The sequence below is a fragment of the Podarcis muralis genome, chromosome 11 (genome assembly GCF_964188315.1).
Source record: "Podarcis muralis chromosome 11, rPodMur119.hap1.1, whole genome shotgun sequence".
NCBI classification, from domain to species: domain Eukaryota; kingdom Metazoa; phylum Chordata; class Lepidosauria; order Squamata; family Lacertidae; genus Podarcis; species Podarcis muralis.
Genome location: NC_135665.1, coordinates 44,120,468 through 44,142,293, shown reverse-complemented (window position 1 = coordinate 44,142,293; position 21,826 = coordinate 44,120,468). Strand labels below are relative to the sequence as shown.

General features: G+C 41.1%; 1 protein-coding gene across 2 annotated transcripts in view; it reads right to left on the bottom strand.

Annotated features, from left to right (window-relative positions):
* Window positions 1-15,905, bottom strand: part of PLPP1 (phospholipid phosphatase 1) — a 91,069-nt gene extending 75,164 nt beyond the window's left edge. For both annotated transcript variants that reach the window (XM_028749106.2, XM_028749107.2), the window contains exon 1: window positions 15,582-15,905. In XM_028749106.2, the coding sequence (XP_028604939.1) occupies window positions 15,582-15,639 (58 nt within the window). In that variant the 5' untranslated portion in view covers window positions 15,640-15,905. The remainder of the gene's footprint in view (window positions 1-15,581) is intronic.
* Between the last annotated feature and the right edge of the window lie 5,921 nt (window positions 15,906-21,826).

The following is a 21,826-nucleotide window of genomic DNA, read 5'->3' as shown; positions in this document are numbered from 1 at the left end:
CAATAATGCTCACAACCAAATTACAAGCATACAATCAGTTCTGAGACTAGAAGTCACAAGCCTTGAGGTACAGATCTAATCCTTGTGGTCTTAAACCTGACAAATAAAAGGACAAAGAAGCTGCTACCTATTTTCATCAGGCTCATGATTCATCTTGTCTAAACTAAGACAAGATTTCTATGATATGGCATACTTTCTGGATTCAGGAAGTTCTTCACCTTGTCATCCCCAACTCATAGGATAAGTAAACCCTAAACAACTGCTGTCAGTCAAAGCAGATTGGGTTAAAGCAGAGCTTTCCAAACTTTTCATGTTGGTGGCACAGTTTTTAGACATGCATCATTTTGTGAAACAAGTAATTCAGTTTTACTAGCAATCCAGAGGTTAAACTAACCCCTTTCTAGCCCTGGGAGGTGTGCAGGAAGTGTTCATGAGACACACCTACACACTGTATTGCAACACACAGTTTGGAAGGCTCTGGGTTAAAGGGACTATACCCTGGCCAGGTGGAGTGCTATATCTTAACCGCTCTGGCACTCAACAAGAGAGAAGAATCACAAATGCAAGATGGTGCACCAACTTTATATCATTTTTCTTCCACAAAGCCAAAGAAAATATTTCTCTTCTCACCTACGTTAACGATATAATTATATTTAATTGGAATTGGTGGCCCTGTTCTATCAATGAATTTTAAGTCGGTTGGAGCTAAAATGAATTTAGGGATAAGGAATGAAGTGGGGGCAGGAAGAAGAGGCCACCATTTGGATTTTAAGGAGCAGAAGATGCTATGGCATGTGAGAAGTAGACGTGGTAGATGAAAGGGAGCCAGATATCTGTGCTCCCTCTCCATTCTGTAGGCACCCACAATTTCAAGGTGCTTTTTGTGAATGTTAGATCAACTAATGGGAAGTTGTTAACTTCTTGCTGCATTACTGAAACATGGCTGGAAAGCAAATGTGTGTCCAGACAGCTCTCAGTCTCTCTACATGCTGTCAAGGACTAGAGATAAGCCTTGGATTCTGCTGCTGTACCACCTGCCCTGCTGAGTAACTATCTCCTTGTCTGAGCTTACAGAAGGAGTCACAGAGGTGGTGCTGGCTGCTTTGCAGCTTATGCCAGTTGGTGACGTGGACAAATGTATTGGAGAGTTGAGAATTAAGGCCTATCATCTGCCTATGGATCCTTACTCTTCCTAATTATTAAAATCTGCCAGGTTAGGGCTTATCACCTTTACCTTGGTGGCAGTTCATGCTTCTCTGAGAGTGCAATGCTTACTGATCTCAGAGAAGCAATGGTTAGACACCTGTTCCAAAAAATGGAAATGTGGACCCTCTGGCTATTAATAACTATTAGCCAGTATCTCACATTCCACTCTTCAATAAGATACTGGAAAGGGTGGTTTCATGGTACCAGGTGTTTCTCTAAGATACTGATTGTTTAGTTCAAGTCTAATCTATTTTCCAGCCTAATTTTGGGGCATTTGTTATCCTCATTATGGAACTCCCTCCCACAGAAGTGCTCTTTGCTCTTTCATTAGTGGCTTCTAAAGAAATTGGCTGCATTACATTCACTTTTAACCTATTTGAGGCTGGTCCAGGCTTTAAAAAGTAATTTTATCACTGCTGCTATATGGGGAGATCTATTTTCCTGCTCATTTTTAGCCTGAGTTATGTCTACATATTTGTGTTTTATTATTTTATTAAGTGAACCACCCTGAGAGTGTCACACAGTCCTGAAAAGCCCTATACAAATACCTTAATAAACATAAATAAAATCTATCATAATCCTTTTCAAAGCACCAAATGACAAGATTAAAAATAAATTACAGAATTAAAACTTTTGGAATTATATCCAACACAAATATGAACTTTCGGTCAATTAACACCAGTTTATCTAACCACAGCATCCGCTAGCCAAAAAGCCAAGCATTTCAGTTGGGAGAATTGGACACAATTGTCCTGGCTTAGAAGCCTTTAGGGAAGGAAACACAAGCAGGGCGGGGGAACCAAAAGGAAATCCTCAGTTCTGAAAGTTAAAGTCCACAGGAAAAGGAGTGCCAACATGTTAATATCCAAAGGTGAAAAATGTGCTTCCCTTGGCAAAAATATGCCTGGTTTTTTAATTAATCGGTTTACATTAGGAAAATATTCCAGCTAAGATTGAAGTTTTTATAAGCCCTGGAAAAGCACCACACACAGCAAAAATAGCCCAACCATGCCCGATTAGCATAACAAGATGTTCTGTTAACATAACATGATGTCCCTCAACGATCTCTTGCATATGCGGCAAATACAAAAGCCAACTTCATAGCTGAAACCACCACATTGATCCATGCTATATTTTTCTGTCATGATACTGATTAACAGTTGGCATTTCAATGGTGAAATCAGCTCACGTTTCCGCTTTTAACCACAGAGGAAAGTACAAAGGGTGCACAGGGAGTATTCCTGAATTTAAGAGAATTTGCATGCAGCTATGTGGCTTTCTAGCAGGAAGCTTGGTATCCTTTGCCATAGAAAAGAGCTACTGCAGAACACAGACAGAAGCCATAAATGCTATCTGGCAGGAACAGCATCAGGCTCTAGCAATAGAGCCCCCTCCAACTTTGCTCACGGATTCAAGCATTTTCCTTTGTTTTGAATAGATACAAAGAGAGCTTTGGTTTCAGAAATATTTTCCTGGTAAACAGTATTCTGTAGCTCAAATCACTAAAGGAAGCAAGAAGTTAGATTACAGCAGCAGCACAGCAGAGGCAATCAAAAACCAAACATAAGAAGGTTGTGAACAGATTTTTTTAAAAAAAAAGGTGATCACAGCTAATTAATTGTTGGATTTAAATAAACTGTATATTGCATCTTTCTTAATAAAGGGTTTTTTTAAACATACTGAAGCATGCACACGGTAATGTTAATAAAGCCATCTTTCATATTTTCTTTCATTCTCAGATATAACAGACCAGAAACAAAATAGTCTCAAAAATAATAATCATGTGTGTTCTCAGTACCATCAATTAAAGCTATCCTTCACAAAAAATTAATTCCTAAGTGTTTAATTGCTTTATCTGTAGGTTAAAATAGCAATCCTGAATTATAGTTCAGTTTATGAGGTTTTATTACAATCACATGTTACATAAACACTGTGAAATAGTAATAAATATACAATCTTAGCATTGTTTCCCAACTGCACAACAGGACTTCTCCCAAAATCTTGCATTTGCATGTATAATTCATACAAGGCAGTAAAATAAAAAGTAGTTTCACAATATTTCCACTAGTAGTAGTAGTTGGCATCTGTCTGTCTTGAGAGACAATGGAGTACATCTCCAGGGGTGAAGTCAAACCGCTGTGTTAGCTGCACTGAAGTGACATTCCCGGGGCACAAGCTTGGGCAGTGTGTATAGAGGTCCTGGGCTACCCAGACGACAAGAACCCTCTCTTGGCCTCACTGATGTGGTCCAAAGAAAAGCAGAGCAAGAAATTTGCAGAAGTTGCCAGAAGGAGCCATACAAGGCACCATCCAACCATCTTAGGGATTCCACTCCAGATTTGTCTAGGGTTTACTCCTTAGCACTTCTTCCAGCAGCAGAGGTTTCCTTCTCCTAGATAAGCTACCTTCCCAAGGGTGATGAGCCCTTTCCACTAGTGCAATTTTAATTATTCCACATTCTAATTTGGTTGAATCACATGGTTCTCTGATTAAATATATATTTGGTATCTCTGTAGGTTTCTTTGCAAACCACTTAGATTGCTTTTATTAAGTACTACAGTAGCGTCGCAACCCCAGAGTCGTTAGCGACTGAACCTAACGGTCAGGGGTCCCTTTACCTTTTTTACAGTATATGGAGCATAAATTAATCAAATCATTGGTTTCACCAGCAACACAGGAAACCATCACTAGCACAAGGGCCTTTGAATCAACGGACTAACAGCATTGTATACAACCCTTGGATTGGGCCCCAGTGCAAAGAAATAAGTTACTACCCAAGTACTGTGGGAATAAAACAAGTGTGGGGGACCTCTGGTCTTCCACATGTTGCTGAACTACAACTCCCAACACCCTTGGCCACTGGCTATGTTTGCTGGGACTGACAGGAGTTGTAATACAGCAACAGTGCAATGCCAAAGGTTCCCCACACCTGGAACAGAAGTTTTTGCCTTTATAAAACATCAGACCACTAGTCTATTCAGTCCAGTATTATCTACCAAGCTTTGCAGCAGGTCTCAAAGTTCACAGAAAGCAACTCTTCCTTACTCTTCAACCAGATACCTTTTTCTTTAAGATGATAGATGCTGAACCTAGGACTTACATGTCAGCCCTGTCCAAGCCACCATCTCAATGCAATAGCTCAGAGGTTCAGCCCACTTCCTCCCCTATTCCAACGATCACAGGTCTGTTTGCTTAAAATTACTTTGATCTTGTGTACTTTCACCATGGCTATTTAAAGTCTTATCAACTGTGCAAAGAAAATAAACAAAAGGGCAGGATGGGAAAACAAAGCTTCATAAGGCAGCTTCAGAGAAGGCTGCCTCTAGATTATATAGAACATTTTATGGCAGAACATCCCATGGAAGAAAAACTAATGCAAAAATCAGAGAATTCAAGATACAGTGGAGTGGGGAAATATTTTTTACAAATACTGGAGGAGGAGAACGACCCTTTACAAAGCACCTCAGAATCAGTCACACATCATGGTACACCTATAAATGAGGCCTTTTAAAAAGCACGATTCATTTTATGCTGGACAATTTAATCTTCACACTGGAAAGTTTAACGGATTGTCACTAGGTTTATTAAGCAACACTTTATGTTGACAAGCAAGTATTAGGCATACTTTCTCACATGAGAAAGACTTCTTTTTATAATCTAGTATTTTTCTATTTTATATAAAGCCTGTAAAATCAGCCAATTATTTAAAACATGTCTCCACCCTAAACTGGTGCACACACACTGAATGAAAAAGAAAAACAAACTGGTAGCTGTGCCAGTCCATCAGAGAAAATCCAAACAGGAGTGTGGTATCTTTTAAAGCACCACAAAAATCACAAAATACTGAGCAACTACTGAAAAGCTGAACTTGAAAGCTTGTGCACTACTTTGTAACATTTTGATGGTACCTAATGGAAAGTATTACACTACTGTCACTTTTGCGTAAGCAGAAGTAAAAGGAAGTGAATGGCCATGAACTTTGTACACAACATCTGAGTAACAGGAAGAACATTCAAATACTTCTCCTTCCAGTATAGGCTTCTCCTTTCAATAGGACTATGGGAGTGGGAAACTGGGGACAGACAAACTAATAGCCATTTCATAACCACATTATTGTATAGCATAAGCCAGAGTTGGCACAATACTGAACTAGACTACACTATCACCTCGTACTACATGAAGCGCACCGTGAAACAAAAGTACTAAACATAAAGCCCTTCTGGATATAATGGGAACCATCCCTTCCCTTGGCACACTGGAGTTTCCATAGCATGCAAGACTGGAAACATTTCCAGAACTTACTTTAAAACCATGTCATTTTTATATTGTGGGACATAAACCAAATTGCAATGTATGTTTTAAGTAGTAAAATATTTTAATAGAATATATATAGGCGCTCATATTTCTAAGGTAGCAAAGAGCTCCAGTAATGGGCATCCTAAAACGTGTGTGTGTGTGTGTGCGCGCGCACACACACACACGCACACACAAACACACGCACACACGTTTTAACAAATGTGAAGGGCAGTCTGGGATTTTTCTTGGGTGGAAAACTAACCCTTCATCCTTTCCAGCAAAATGTGAGAATAACCATTATAAAATTTTCTTTTTTAAAAAAGCCACAGCTCTGGCCAAAGCAAATGTAAGGAACTCTTGAAGGGAGAACCATCTCCTGTAGAATAAAAATCTTTCTGTATTTTAAAGGACACGGCAATTCTCCTTGAGAAGCTTCATTTTTGAAGTTATGCTATAAGTGTGAATATACGCTAAGCAATAAGTTCCTATGTAACAATCCAAACCATCATTTCATGGAGTATGGAAAATTCCCTAAAAAACATTTGACTATGCCAGTCAAAGTACCCTTTAATTTTTGCAACAAGTGTGAAAGATGGAGACTTCGTCCAGGTTTTCTCTTACTTTTCAAAAAGCCCATTCACAGGCCCACTCAGTGCACTGGATCTGGGCGTGCTGGGGATGCTCTTTCTCTCCCCCACCCCACACACCTGCTAACTGCAGGGTAGCTCCAAAGGTTTGATTATATATGATTTTCATGTATATGGAATTGGGCTTGATGCATAGATGAGGGATTACTGTCAATCTTTGCTGTCAGCTTATCTAATTGATCTAATATAGTAACAAATACTAGTATAATTATAAGGACTCTGCTCAGGACAGTAAAACTATATTTTATGAGAGTTAACTGCAGCCATTTGGCAACACATGTAGCTAAACTACTACAGGCCTGCTCATGCAGAAAATCCTATCAATTATAGGTCAATTAAAGAGTCAAGGGGCATTTTGGAGTTTTATTTTTTTCACAGTAACACCACCTTGAGACTCATTCAATCATTCCCAAGAAGAGACGCACCCACTAAATACAAAGATGACAAAAGCTGTTGCTTCCAAGGTAAAGTCAGGAGATTCCCAGATGGTCCAAGGATGGACTATCAGTATTACAAGAAAACATAACAGAAGCAACCAGTTTGTGAGGTCTTATTAGACACACGTGAATACAAAGCATGGCATTAGGCTTATCAGAGAACGATTTAAATCACAGTTCTCTTTAAACCACTGAAATTTGGAATAGGCACAAGCTATTTCTGATTTTATTCATATTTTAAGAGCATATACTAAGAAGACTATGCAAAGCAGACAAAATTGTTCCATACAGTGTTTCTTACTTACCGTCTCCTAATTCACAGACCCAAACATACCACTTAACTGTCAAATGCCAGTTTGATTGCACTAAACTAAATCAACCAACATAAAGTGTTCTATCACACAATTCATCAGTTTGTCACATCACTTGATGGTCATTGTTTAAATTGGTTTAAAGTGCCCATTTGGTTTTACTTGTAAACATACAACATTAGTTACTGGGTTTTAAATGTTCACTACATATTCAAAGTTTATTCCACCAATATGTTCTGGCTTCAAGAGTCATCCAGATTTGGTCCATATGGGAAAAAATGGGGGAAGGGGGAAATATCATTGTTTTTGTTGCTATTTATTTATTGTTTTACACTTTTTAACACACATGCAAATACAAAGAAAGTTTCATATGGTTGAAATAATTGCTGTCAAGAGAAAAATGCCAGACTGCACGATAACAGATTTGGGTACATAAAGCTATGCAAGAAGCAAAGCAAATTCTATACTTCCCACATGGTCAAGCCAATTGAAAGTATGTTCCTTAGTCAACCAATTGTAAAAGTGCTTCTCATCAACAACTCTGAGAACATGTTTCAGCTGCCCTTATCTCCAGCTCTTCTCCAAGCCATATTTATGGGCTGTTTCTCCATAAAAGGGGCAAAATTGTCTATAGAACAACTGGACTGCCTAGCACAGCAATCTGACTACACAAAAAGCCAGAACAGAAGCCCCAGTTGTTAAGTCCTTAACAATTTAATGCATGAGTAACAGATGGGAATAAAAGCTACAAACCCCTCAAGTATAGCTTGGTCAAAATGTACAACTTCCTATTAGATAGAAAACTGTTATAATTAATAGGTGATTGTAAGATAGGCTTTGATGACTTCAGGCTAAACTGTCTTACTGTCCTGCTTTCAAAAGAAAACTAGTGTGATGCCTAAAACCAACTCTGGCTTAGTAAAACCATAGTTTGGTTTTTTTCACTTCCTCTGCAGCAAACAGAGAATTATGATGAAGGTTAACTGCCTCTGGGCCTGGGTATGGTAGACTGCCATTATGCTACACAATGATAGCACTCCCCAGTGCTGTTCTTGGCAGCAAGAGGATCACAGGCATGACCAACCACTGAGAAACTATGCCAGACCAAGAGGGGGGGGGGAATGTTTGCAATTTAAGCCTTTCTGCTTTGTTCCACAATAAAATGTGATCTTTTAATACCTTGGGGAACTTAGGGAATATTTACAACAATATTTTGAAAGTAAGCCTTTCCAATTTAAGATCACTCCCCATCTTAAAAAAACTGTACAACAATCACCAACACATTTACCAAGAAGCTTTCCCATTGACTTCAGTCCATTGAAAGCATGTTTATGATATCTTCTGTATCAAGAATGCATCCTACAAACAATGGCTGCCTAAAGCATTAGACAGCAGAAGAATGACAAGGCACATGGGCAACAGCACAATTAGTTTGCCACCTTTATTAGGCATGTAAAAAGGTAAAGGTACCCCTGCCCGTATGGGCCAGTCGTGTCCGACTCTAGGGTTGTGCGCCCATCTCACTTAAGAGGCCGGGGGCCAGCGCTGTCCGGAGACACTTCTGGGTCACGTGGCCAGCGTGACAAAGCTGCTCTGGCGAGCCAGCACCAGCGCAGCACACGGAAACGCCGTTTACCTTCCCGCTATAAAGCGGTACCTATTTATCTACTTGCACTTAGGGGTGCTTTCGAACTGCTAGGTGGGCAGGAGCTGGGACCGAAAGATGGGAGCTCACCCCGCTGCGGGGATTCGAACCGCCGACCATGCGATCGGCAAGCCCTAGGCGCTGAGGTTTTACCCACAGCGCCACCCGCGTCCCACTATTAGGCATGTACCTTATGTCTTAAGTGCTGTCGTTTCCCCCAGCATTTAAACGTAACATTTCTGTGTGTTACGTATCTGTTAGAAGAAACCCTGTCAGAAGAGAAATGGCAACCTTTTATACGGCCCATTTATGCTCTGCTTTCTGACCCAAAAGAGAGAACTTCTTAGAAGCCTTAGGAACTGCTGGCGCTGCCATCAGCTTCTACACCTAGAAATCTAGAGTTCTACCACTAGACACCTAGAGTTCTGTCATCTGGTGTATCTATAAAGGCTCAGAGAGAAAAGAAAGCAACATTTTCTGCCTCAGAAGTCTATTATCCCTGTGATGTTATGATAAGTGGACCTTGGGACTCACAGTGAACAAGGAGAGTGATAATACTCAAGCAATGCAGACTGGTCTACAGGCCCACAGAGAACTGGTCACAGTAAAAAGGTAAAAGGCCCCTGGACAGTTAAGTCCAGTCAAAAGCAGCTATGGGGTGTGGCACTCATCTCGTTCCAGGTCAAAGGAGTGGACATTTATCCGCAGACAGCTTTCCGGGTCATGTGGCCATCATGACTAAACCACTTCTGGCACAGTGGGACACCGTGATGAGTGCCAGAGTGCACAGAAACACCATTTACCTTCCCACCGCAGCAGTACCTATTTATCTACATGCACTGGTATGCTTTCGGACTGCTACGTTGGCAGGAGCACAGAGAACTGGAGCAATCTCAGATCTGTATTGAAGCTGTAACCTTCTACCTACAGAGAAAAGAAGTCAAATGACTGGAGGATCAAACTAACTAAAAGTAATGTTTATGTCAGAGACATAAACTACACATTGCTCTTGTTCAGATGAAGGAAGGAAATCACTTTTTGTTGCAGTGCTGGGGAGTGGAAATGCAGCAGAAAGTGGGGGCAACTAAATTTTGCTACCTCCTGGTTTTTTGCCACAATTTTAAATGGGAAGGAGCATACACACTTAACACACTATGGGAGAAGTTACCGGGGGGGGGGGGGCAGAATAAGGGAAACAACTAGCTGGAAAAGGATTAGATGCCCCTCCCCACTGCTTCTCCTTTACTGTACCCCCTTGAAAGGATAATCAGGCACCCGTAACACACATTTGGTTACAACCTGTTTTTTGGGCCCCATCAGCAGTATTCCACAATTCAACACTAGACATGTCTACTCAGAAGTCCCATTGATCTCAGTATGGCTTACTTCCAGGTGAATGGGTATAGGACCACAGCCTTAGTCACCCTGCAGCAGCATTTTTACAGAAAGTAGGCAAGCAAACCTGAAGTGCAGTGGAACTTAAATTACTCACAGCTTTGGAAGCAAACATCATAATTAAAGCCAAATGTAAATTAAACACCAGAATTGTTTCATCAGCTGCATTAGGAAAGCAGTAATTTAGAGTCATTGACAGGAAATAGGAAAAATGTATTTCCTCATTGCACCTAGAGCCAAGTGTTTCTATAGGGTAGAACTATAGCCCCAATTGCAAAATATACTGTGAGTCTTTGTGTTTTCTAGAAAATGGCACATAGGATTATTCTACTTGTATCCTTCAAAATCCTGGATTCATAACTTCCCTACTGAACAACATATGTAACATGGGACTTCAGCTAAAAATAAATATGGTCTTTCAGCAATAAATTAAGAGCTTATAATTCTTAGCATTTTGAATGTTCAAGACACTTCACACTGTTGTTGGCACCTGTCTGTCTTGAGAGACAATGGAGTGCATCTCCTCTGTGAAGCAGTGGCCTGGGCTGTGTGTATGGAAGTCCTAGGTTACCCAGACTCCAAGATGCCCCCCTCTTTCAGCCTTGCCGATGTGGTCCAAAACAAAGGAAAGCAATACATTTGGCACCAGCTTGGCTGCAGGAGTTGCTGGAAGGAGGCGTACAAGACATCCAACCACCTTTAAAACTCTACTCCGGATTTGTGTAGAGTTTACTCTTAGCCTTTTCTTCTCCCAAAGATGCCCCACAAGGCAGCAGATAACACATTTTGCATGCAATTTGAATAATCCAAAGGGCCAGACTTCAAGGTAGAGAGGCTGAAGCTGATCAAACAGCTTTCCTAACACATGGCCCTAATGGGTGATATCCACACAAATGTTATTAGCCACTTCCACATGTTCCAATTAAGAACATACCATTTAAAAACACAGAATAAGCAGCATTGATTTTTGATTACTCAGACCAAGGGTAATCAAAAGGCAGTTCAGCATGTACTGGTAGATCTATGGGTGATTATCAGTAAGATCAGCAAGGGTTTCTGAGTCCCAGTATTTTTAAAAAACACCAACACCAACAACAACTAAAAGGCTTTCCCCCATAAATATATGTCCACACACAAAACACAACACAACCCATTACCTAGCGCTTGGGTGTGGTTGGTGGATCTTGAAAGTTCTAGTAAAAACAGACACACAGACAAGAAAGACACAGACACAGCACATCCTGCAAACCTGAAATCTGCCAGTCCCTGACCCAGGGAACAAGCTCAAACAACTAGAGCATATTTGGGGGGAAATCTCCAGAAAGGAAAATACATTGTGATTGGGTGTTGGATGACAGAATATGAACATGGAGCACAACCCAACAGAATATTTTTTGGCCAAAGGTCTCCTTTAACTGAGAACTACACAAAATAAATGCAATCCTACCATAATCAGTTTTTAATTGGAGTAATTCCTGGTAGAGCCTGCCCTACGTTACTTCTACTTACCAAAGGTAAGAGTACACTTAAAATCTGAGATTGCAATACAAAATATCCACAATGTTTAAAGACTGAGGCTAACACAAAAGTGAACTCCAAACCTGTAGAACGCAAAAATCCCTAAGTGATTTAACCAATCCTGTCTTTAAAAATCTTTCCTTTTGGACAGAAACCAACCACAGATCTCCCACTGGTTTCACCCTATCAGATTCCTGCTGGCAGCAGCCAAAATATAGAGAGCCTGGCAGACAAGCAACAAGAATTTCATGCACACCTACAAGCTACTACATGAAAGTCATGCCACAGGGTGACTGGCAACTATGAGGACCAGGATGCAGGATGAGGTAGGTCTTTGGTCTGATTCAACGAACACTTCTTATGTTATTATGCTCTTTGTCTCTTACCACTCTCTTGAATTAACATCATAACCACTCTTGTAAAAAACAACAACAAAAATCCATTCAGTATTCTTGAGCACACAGAAATAGGTATCCTGCTATTTCATGTCTCTGAAATTAAGTAATGTAAGAAGCAGGTCAGGTATTAGACCCATAGCTAAGCTATTTATATCCTGCCCTTAATCTGAATATCTCAGGGCAGGGTAACACCAAATTCAGCCAAATAACCCTATCAGCATCAATAAAATCACAAAAGAAGGTAAAAATTCAATTTTTAAAGATCAGAAATCCAAATATATCAGGTTTTAAGCTCAGACTGAAATAACAGCAGTGAATGTTCTAGCAAGATTTCATAAAGCAAAGAGATCCAAGGCAGGGGAACCACCTCAAGTCAGCTCAAGTTATAAAGCTCCCACAAGCAGGACGATAAGGAGAGCAACCCTGGTAAATTAGGACTATATAGGGAGAAGTTCTTTTTCAAGTATTTAGATACCAAACCATTCAGGGCTTTATGAGTCATCTGTAACACCTTAAAATTGAGACTGGGAATGTATTGGCAGCCTGTGCAGATCTTTTAAAAACAGATGTGGGAACTCCACTCAGAAGTTAAGCCACTTCATTTTGCACTACTTGGAGTTTCCAGGTCATCTTCAAGAACAGCCCCAAGTAGACAGCATTACAGTAATCCAAATGAGACATTATTAACAGCAAGGATTACTGTGGCCAGAGTATCCCTATGCAGAAAAAGCCATAGCTAGGGGAAAGCATTCCATGCTGCTGCTGCAATGTAGTGTCACATGGTAGAATCCAACAGTGCATGAGCACACACACTCCCAACCTACACACTTGTTCTTTCAAGCAGAGAGCAGCACTGTCAAGAACAGGTCATTCACATAATTCCTGGAGCCAGGAACCACCAAACTAAAGCATCTGTATTATCAGGATTCCGTTTCAATTTATACACCCTCAACCAACCTATTACAGTGATCAGAGACTACTAGTCCAGCACCTGCATGACCTCACCTGATTCTGATGACAAGAAGAAATACAGCTGGGTGTCACCTGTATAGTGGTGCCACCCAATAGGAGCTACCATTTCACTTCGTAAGACATGAGAGATAATCTACAGCACTGTAACCACCTTTGATGCTTGAAACAGAATGATGCAAGATACAACTGACATCACCGCTTGAGATATAATTATCAAATCACCCACCGTAACCTCAAGTATACATAGGTAAATTATTAATTTTGCTGCAATATAATCCCTTGGAATCTCAGGTTTGCAGCTTGCAAAGAACTACTGTATTACCTTCGGCCCAATCTTTGCTGCTGGGGCTTCTCTTTGGCTATATTTGGGGAAATGCAATCTTCGTTATCACAAACCCTGGTTCATGTTTTCCATGTTTTCCAGTTCTGGTTTGCTAGCTCATCAGAAGCCATTGCTTATGCCCTGCCAACAATTGTTCAACTTGCTTAAACATGGCTTGACATATCTGAATTGAGCTTCTGGAAGTATCAACTATTTCATCCAAATGTTGAACGCCACTGAACCTGAAGAAAACCACACATGAACTCTCCCTTTTTCAGTTAAATGGTCATCCATGAATTATACACTGTATTCAAGTAATGTGCATGTACTAAAAAAAAAAAAAAAGATGCTGCATGCATCCTTTTTTTTATTCAGATGCATTAGCTGGCAGATATAAAACCAGTTCCAGAAACTTTTCTCCATTGGGAGAAATGTATATCATTATTACTATAAAGCATTTGTATAGCACTTAATTCAAGAAGCTTCACATATACATGAACTTGAAAGTATTACAGTAACCCAGTAAGGTAGGTCAATATAAAAAAGATGGAGATCTGAGATTGAATTTTTATTTAGAAGATTTATAAACCACTCCCTAAGCGGTGTACAAACTAGCCTTAAACCAGCTACTGGGTTCATGGTAAAAACCAAGGCCTTTCAAATGCATAACCACTAGCAATATAATTTATTAGCAAAAGAAAGAAACCTGCATGGATTTTATAACAGCATGCCACAAACAGGATACTAGTTTCCTGTTCACTCCTCTTTGCAGGTTTTTCGTTTACAGTATTCAGAGGTACAGATTTTTCTCATATATTCTCCCATGCAGAAAAATGGTCACACTGAAATTGGCCTGTTGCCTCTTTGCTGCCTGCTGTCAGAATTGGAAAGGATTTCAAATATATAAGGTAAGACATAGCACAAGATCTTATGTTAACTTTGACACAAGTCAATTGCACAGAAATTCCCTCATTCTTTCAATTAAAATGCCAGAATAGACACAGCAAGAAGTTCCCTCACTCTCTCTTGCTGCATTGTGACAAATTTTCAACTACTGTAGTTTAATCTGTATGTTTAGAATTGGTCAAACTGCCAGTGCTCATCAACTATAGATATCAGTCATCATTCCTAGTAATTAAATGACGAGTGTCTAGCAAACTAAGAGTACCTCTCGCCAAGGTAAAGTCTTTAAACATTTAGCTATAAAGGCAATTGATCATTTAGTACCAAAATTACATTAAGTCACAATCTTTATCATAACAAGGCTAAGGCCACACAACATAAAACTGCCTAATACAAAATGGTAAGAAATCTTACCATTCTTGAGAAAAGAAAACCTGCACACTACTCACTTTTTTCCAGTTAGCTCTCTAATGGATATTCATTTCCTCATTTGATCAGAAAAAGGGAAAATAATATTCAGAAAATAAAGCCTAGAAATGAGTGTTCACATCTTGTGACCGAAATGGGAAGACCTATTTCTTCACAGCTTGTAAGGATGACAAACAGCAGCTATAGAAAAGAATGCTGGACGCGGTTATCAAGGAAATCTTCATTTTTTTACATCAACAACCTGAACAACTGTTCATGGCTATTCCTTTTTTTAAAAAAAAATACAAGCCTGTCCAGATAGGAGGGAAATGATATCATCAGTTTTCCAGTAAACTTCAGCTTCATGACAACAAACCCTACCAGCGCTGTCCTACCTACTATCAGTGTACAGAGGCAGGTTTCTTAATTTTCGGTGTACACTAGTGATTCAAACCAATTCTTACACCAGTCCACTCTACACAATCCTGCTATGGACAGAAGAAGCTGCAGTGACCAAGTTTCTTCAGGTGAGACAATTGGGGGTTGACCTCCGAATTTAGGTGAGTTTAGGGATGGAAGAAGCACAGAGAAAAGAGCAGTGACAATAAAATGTGATGGCAAGCGGGGAAGATGGCAGAGCACATGGGGGAAGCAAGTATGGTATTTGCAGCCCACTGCCCCACCGCCCTCTTTTCCCAAGCCTTCCTCACAGCCTTGGCGGCGGGAGGTGGGAAAAGCGAAGCTTAGCCCCTTGACATGCAATGGAAGCCAAGCAGACCAGGACACACGTATCGCATATGTATGTATATTCACACGCACCCATATTTCAAGCGCGTATTAAACGCGAGTTTTTTTCCTACCGCATGTGAAACTCCACACACCGGATATCAATATAGGTACGGGATATATGTACATATGCGAATGCTGCTCTCAGGCGTAGTTCGCAAAGCAGCTCGCAAAAAAGCAGCAACAAGGGTGTTGTGTGAAGGGGGGGGGGGACGGGAGAGGGAAAAGAAGCGCGTAGCGAAGGAGCATCCCCGGCGTCAAGCCTCCCTTTCCCCGCAGCCGCCTCCCTCCTCCCCTTTCCCCTTCCCCTCAGGGCGGCCGGCCGGCCGAGACGTACCCAGTATCAGGCACACCAAATCCAGAGCCACATAAGGGAGCCTCGTCTTGTCAAACATCGCGGCGGCGCCCGGGACTCCGTCTGGACCGCGCCGGGCTCACGAACAGCGGCAGGGGCGCGGAGGCTGGGAGCCCGAGCTCAGCCGCATCCAGCCACAGGGCCAGCTGAGGCGACGAGGGAGGAAACGAGGAGGAGGAGAGAGGGGGTGGCGGGTTTGGCGGAGCACGCTCCCTCTCTCTCTCCCCGACGGCACCACAAAGCACCTCCTGAGGCGCCGCCGCTATTATGCGGCCCTCGCGGAGGACGGGCTGGTGCTTTAAGGGAGGGGAGGGGAGCGACCGAGGGAGGGAAGGCGGGGTTCGCGCAGGCTCCGCCCACACCGCCGGCGTGCTCCGGCTCGCGACGCCGCCGCCGAGCGATTCTCTCCCACCCCCGTCATGCCCTTCATCCTACCAATCTTTCTTTTTCGTTGACTTCCGACGCGGCCAATCAGAGCTCTCTTTCCGGCGTTTCCAAGTACGTTTCTCCACCAGGAGGCTAGCAATCGCCCTTCATTTCCCGCCCCCTACGCTTTCCAGATGGGCGCGCGCGCGCGCGCAGTTTTTCTCCTCACAGTTTGCCGGAAGCGGTCATGGGCATTTAAAGGAGGAGATGTGATTTTTGTTCTCTCACTCCCCTCGCCTCGCCCTGTCTGTCAGTTCTTAAAAATACAAATGAAAGAAGTATTTTTTTTAAAAAAAAAAACAATAAAATTCAGGGAGGTGGTTTAATTGTGATAAAATTATGCAAGGGAGAGATTGGACACGTGTTTTCCATTACATCTGTCTATATAGCTACACTTGCATTAAATAAAACCCAACATGTCCTGGGGAGTCCCAGCTGCAATGGATTGCGACGGGTCTTAGTCAGAAACGTTGACTCTGAATCACTGTAAAGCCCTGGAACTTACTAGCTGAACTTTTATATCTCAACCTATATTGTAATAAGGTTTGTTGAGATATAAAACACACAAATTGCTCCGCTGACCTAGTGGGACAGCAGAAGAGTCCGAAATGTGTATGCAACTCTGAATTTTTTATATATAACAAGAGGAATTATATTTCAAATGTGCTTTCAAATTCCAGGAAGTGTTGGCTCTCTGATTTTATTGTCTAAAACCTTATTGGAAAAGTGCGTGGGATGTGGAAATAAGTTGATTACCCATATTAAAATGTTTTGCAATCCATGCCTTGTCATCTTAATTATCTGTTTTGAATGCAAGAGATTGTAGTATGCAAATCAGTTATAAAACCAAGAGATCAGTGATTCACTCACTGATAATAACAGACCTAACACTGTACAATCTGGAAATACTGCATTTTAGCTGAAAGGAAGGCTGTTCCATACACACCAATTCGATGACCATATCAGGGGAACTATGTTTTTCCCTAAGGAAGGGTGTTGTTGCTGTGGTTGTTGTCAACATAAAAAAATGATATTTTGCCACAGAAATTTTACCCCCTTGCCCAGCTGAAACTTCCACTGCAATTGTTATATAGAATATGGTTATGTAACATATAGAATTGATTGCATACAGGACTTAACACCTGAATATGTATTTGTATTGGAAGACAACACTGTGTTTGGTGACTGGTTTTAAAATTTTCAATAAAGTTCTTAATAATAACAATAATAATCTCAAATTTTTCCATTATTCTATACTTCTGAGTATGTATTTATTACAGGCATTTCAAAACTACCACTTAGTCCTTTGATGCTACAACACGGGTTAGCAAACTTTTTCAGCAGGGGGCCGGTCCACTGTCCCTAAGACCTTGTGGGGGGCCGGACTATATTTCTTGGAGGGGGGGAATGAACAAATTCCTATGCACAATATCCACACCAGGCAGGCCCCACAAATAACCCACAGATGCATTTTAAAAGGACACATTCCATGCAAGAGCACCAGGCAGGCCAGGCAGTATTGTAGATGATAAAAATTAAAAATAATTTTTTTCTTACCTGCACTGATGATAGTCATTGTTTGGATGGGGGGAGGGTCATCACCTGGGTTTGGTGCTGTGTTGTGGCCTGCTGGGCCTCCTGCTGCTGGCACCTCTTCCACACTTCAGGGGTGGGATGGGGGGCCCTCCTGCCAGCAGTGGAGACAGATCGCTGCCACATAGCCAGCAAGGGGAGCTCCTGCCTGTTCTCCCCACCCTCTCTCTTTTCCCTCCCCCCATAAATCGCCTCCTCCCCCACCCTGGATGGTGCCTCTTTTCCCGCCAGGGGCAATTCTGCCTCCTTTTCCTCCTCCTGCACCTCCTGAAGGAGGACTTCGTGTGAAAACGCATGGCAGCTTCGCTCTTTTTTGTCTTTTTTTCCAAGGAGCTCAGACAGCGGCCGGGCCGAGTTAACGACCCTCGTGGGCCTGATCCAGCCCACGAACCGTACTTTGCCAACCCCTCTGCTACAACAAAACTACTCAATGCGACATTCTCAGCATTCAAGCATCATGTCCAAACTATTTCACCTTACAACCTCACCGACACTTACAAGAAATAGTTGAGCAATAGATTGTCAACCTACAAGGCAACAGAGCAATGTCAAACAGGATTTAGCAGACTGACAAGTTCTCGAATTATAAATATTAAAGATTCCTTGTATTGTTTCCTGATCCTTCGAGTTCAGGTTCAGGACATTTTCCATAGTGTGTCATTAAGAACGCTTTTTAGTCTGGAATATGCTACTTGTTAATATTGTTAACAAGGCATAGAAAGCAAAAAAATTTACAATATTACACGACTGAAATTGCATTCTAGCAATAACCAACATTTTACAGTTGTTTGATATGTGGGGGAAATCTGGTTTAAGTGAAAATGGCATGCACTGTAAAAATGGAGCTCAGTTGGCAAGGTGGTAAACTAGGATGACACAATAGAGACATGGGTTAACAGTAAAAAGAATTTAACAGCAACTACAGGTCTCAATGCAAATAAATAATACATGGAAATAAAATTACAGAAATGGTTGTTCAAGCACTTTCTACAAAGCCGAGTTTCTCTTCTGCCTTTCCTTATATGTGATATCTAAATGACTAGTCCCTAGTGGGCCGTAGAACAAAATGTTGCAATGCGGAGAGCTCCTGCTCCTGAACCCAACTAAACCAGTCATTCCATTACCATTCCCCTCCACTTCTCCATTTTAATAAACCTGCTGATACTTCCACTCTTGTGCAAGGATGTTTTAGCTATACAGGCACTCAGATAATGAGTCAGTATCATGGCATACAATCTAGTGGACATTACAAGAATCACTTTGGATTGTAAAAAATAATAATTAAGAAGTTTATGCAATGTGCATACTATTACGACAATAAAATCGCTGGAGTTAAACTATTAAGTGCTTGCAATCTTTATTTCGATTCATGAGTTCTGGGTAACTACACTTAGTTCCAGGTAGATTAGTCTAATCACACTTTAGTTATTTCTGACATTTATATCTCACCCTTCAAGGGCCACTTGACATTCCCAAGACTACTTACAAAAGAGTAAATAATACAAATATTACAAAACATGAATTTATTTATTTATTTATTTATTTATTAAAAGAATATAGGACAGTCTAACACTCTACTCAATTACAAGTTATCACAGATTCAAATACTTAAAAGCTTTTAAAATTACACTGCTCATAAGGCAAAACAAGAAATCACTTTGAGAGGGGCTTCTAAACCTGCATAAAAGATAGGTCTAAACTCTAGGCACAGATCCTTGAGTGGTAAGAGTAGCGAGGGGGAAGCAAAAATGTGTTCTGAAATGATGATGTGTTCTGAAATGATGATGCGTTTTTTAAAATGGCTCCAGTAAGAAGGCTTATGATGCTTCTTGCAGTGATGTCAGAGGCACTGCCTGATAAGAGGCTAGGACACAAGTGCTATTCCACTGCTTCAATACTCACAATTTTGTTGTGTTTACCACAGCAAGAATCTGTAGGTGAGATTCAATGTCGCAGTATTGCATCTGCTCCACCAGCGCAAGTATTTCCACAATCTCGCTTTTCCTCCCCCCTGACACTGCTATGGGGAATCTCCCAACCCCACAGAGATGATGGGGGGGGGGGTGTACCTGGGAGAAGGAGAGCAAGAAAGCGCCAGTTGCTCTAGTAGAACTTCTTGCACAGGCTCCCACTAGCAAAACTGTATAGTTGAATATGGTCCATTGTTTCTCGCAAACTTTTGGTGCTGGGAAACTGCCATTCTCCTGGAGTGGAAGTATTTATGGAGAGGATGACATCTGGATTACACTCACTGAATTAGCATATGTATATCTACAAAACAAAAGCAACCCAGCATCTGTAAGATCCTAGAGAACTGCAACAAGCACGGATGCAGCATATACTATTCTTTGATAAATATAGCCTTAAAATTTATGAGAAGCATCTCTGTAGGGCAGGATTTTCAGAGCTTCTAATAATACTATTCATCTGTGCTCACAGAGGTCAGCAATGCTTTGTGTTGAGCCATAAACATCTGAATATTTTTTTCCCATTGCCAGCTGTACCAAGGGAACTCATTAGTTCACAACCGTTTTCATTTTAAAACACTAATAAAAGTCCATTGGACCAAACTCAAACTTCTCATATGTGGACATACAACTCCCAGCACTCGCTGAATTTTGTTACAATATCAAAATAATAATTGACGTCACGGGATGCAGTGGGGGAGGAAACCCACAAGATTAAGTTAAAAACAGACTTCACAATGTGATTCTCACATTCCTCTGTTGGATCAGCCACTGTGGTTTGTTCGGAAACTGCTTTAAGGGTCACATGCCAAAGCATTTACATAAAAAAAAAAAAGCGCAAATCCACTTTCAGCCAAATGTAGTTGTTGTGGGAACCAGCCTACACAATCACACTGAGGATGTGAATCACCGAGCATATGAAGCTCCTCTTGGGATCAGGAACTTCCCCCACTGGGACTTAGATAGAAGTTGGAGGGCGCCTTGTGGGTCACCTAACCCAACCTCCCACTCATATCCAAAGTGAGAGCACTCCAAAACAGGTAGCAGGCTGTGGAGTGGGGCAGAGATGTCTTCATGACACCAAAGTGACTGCAGCTTACATAGGTGGGGCAGGACATCAGAGCTGAGTGGGTGTGTTGGCTGAGACAATCTGATACTCCCTTCGGTGCACCCATTCATCAGCCTTGTTCTACCCTGCCACATTGCCATCCAGACAAGTTGCAGCATTGCCAGTGTGAGGAGGGCAGCTTTGCCCCATCGCAAGGATGCTACTGTCCCCATCAGATGGCCATCCAGCCTCTTCCTGAAGACCTCAAGTGAAGGAGAGCCCACCACTCCTCTAGGCAGTGTTCTTTTTCTTTTATCTTGGGACTCCAGATGTTGTACTAGAACTCCTATACTTCCTAGTCAGTTTAGCCAATGATCAAAGATGATGAGAGTTGTTGTTAAACCACCTCTTCATTATTAATTATTATTATTATGAGTTTTATACATTTCAATAATGTTACAATCAATTTAACATTTCAAAACTTGACTTCTTTCCTCAGTTCCATAAATTTATTTTTTAAATATTTTCTGCATATCCAAATTAACTTAATTTGCTCATTTATTCATCTACTTTAAATATATACTCTTATAAAACTGCAGGTTATTACAATAATACTGCTAATATTCTTATCTGTTTACAGTGTATTTGTAAATATTCAATAAACCATGTTGTAGTTTGTTAAGGGTTGCTGAGAATTGTACTACAATGAACCAGAATTCTCGGGATGTGGGTGTGAAATGTGCTGTCATTGATAAAAACACTGAAGACTATTGTGTTTCCTCCATGTTGATGAACCACCATTAATAAGCACTCTTAAAAAGAGAGAGATAAGATTCATCTGTCAAGATTTCTTCTTAACAAATCCATGCTGACTCCTGCTAATCACTCCACTAATAAGATGCTTACAAATTGACTCCTTTGTCATCTGTTCCTAGTATCTTCCTTGTTTTCAGAGACAAACTGGTCTCAAGTTCCCTGGGATCACCTTTTTCTGAAGATTGAGACATCTGTCTGTCTCCAGCTCTGTAACACCTTATCTGCTTTCTAAGATTTCTCAAAAGGTTCTGATAGCAAGATTTTTTTTTGTTCCCTAGGAAGTAATTCAGCAGACCTGAACTCAGTTAATGTAGCTAGTCATTTCCTGATGGATTCCTTATTAATCTTGAGCTGCAATCTTTACTTCCTTGCCAGTT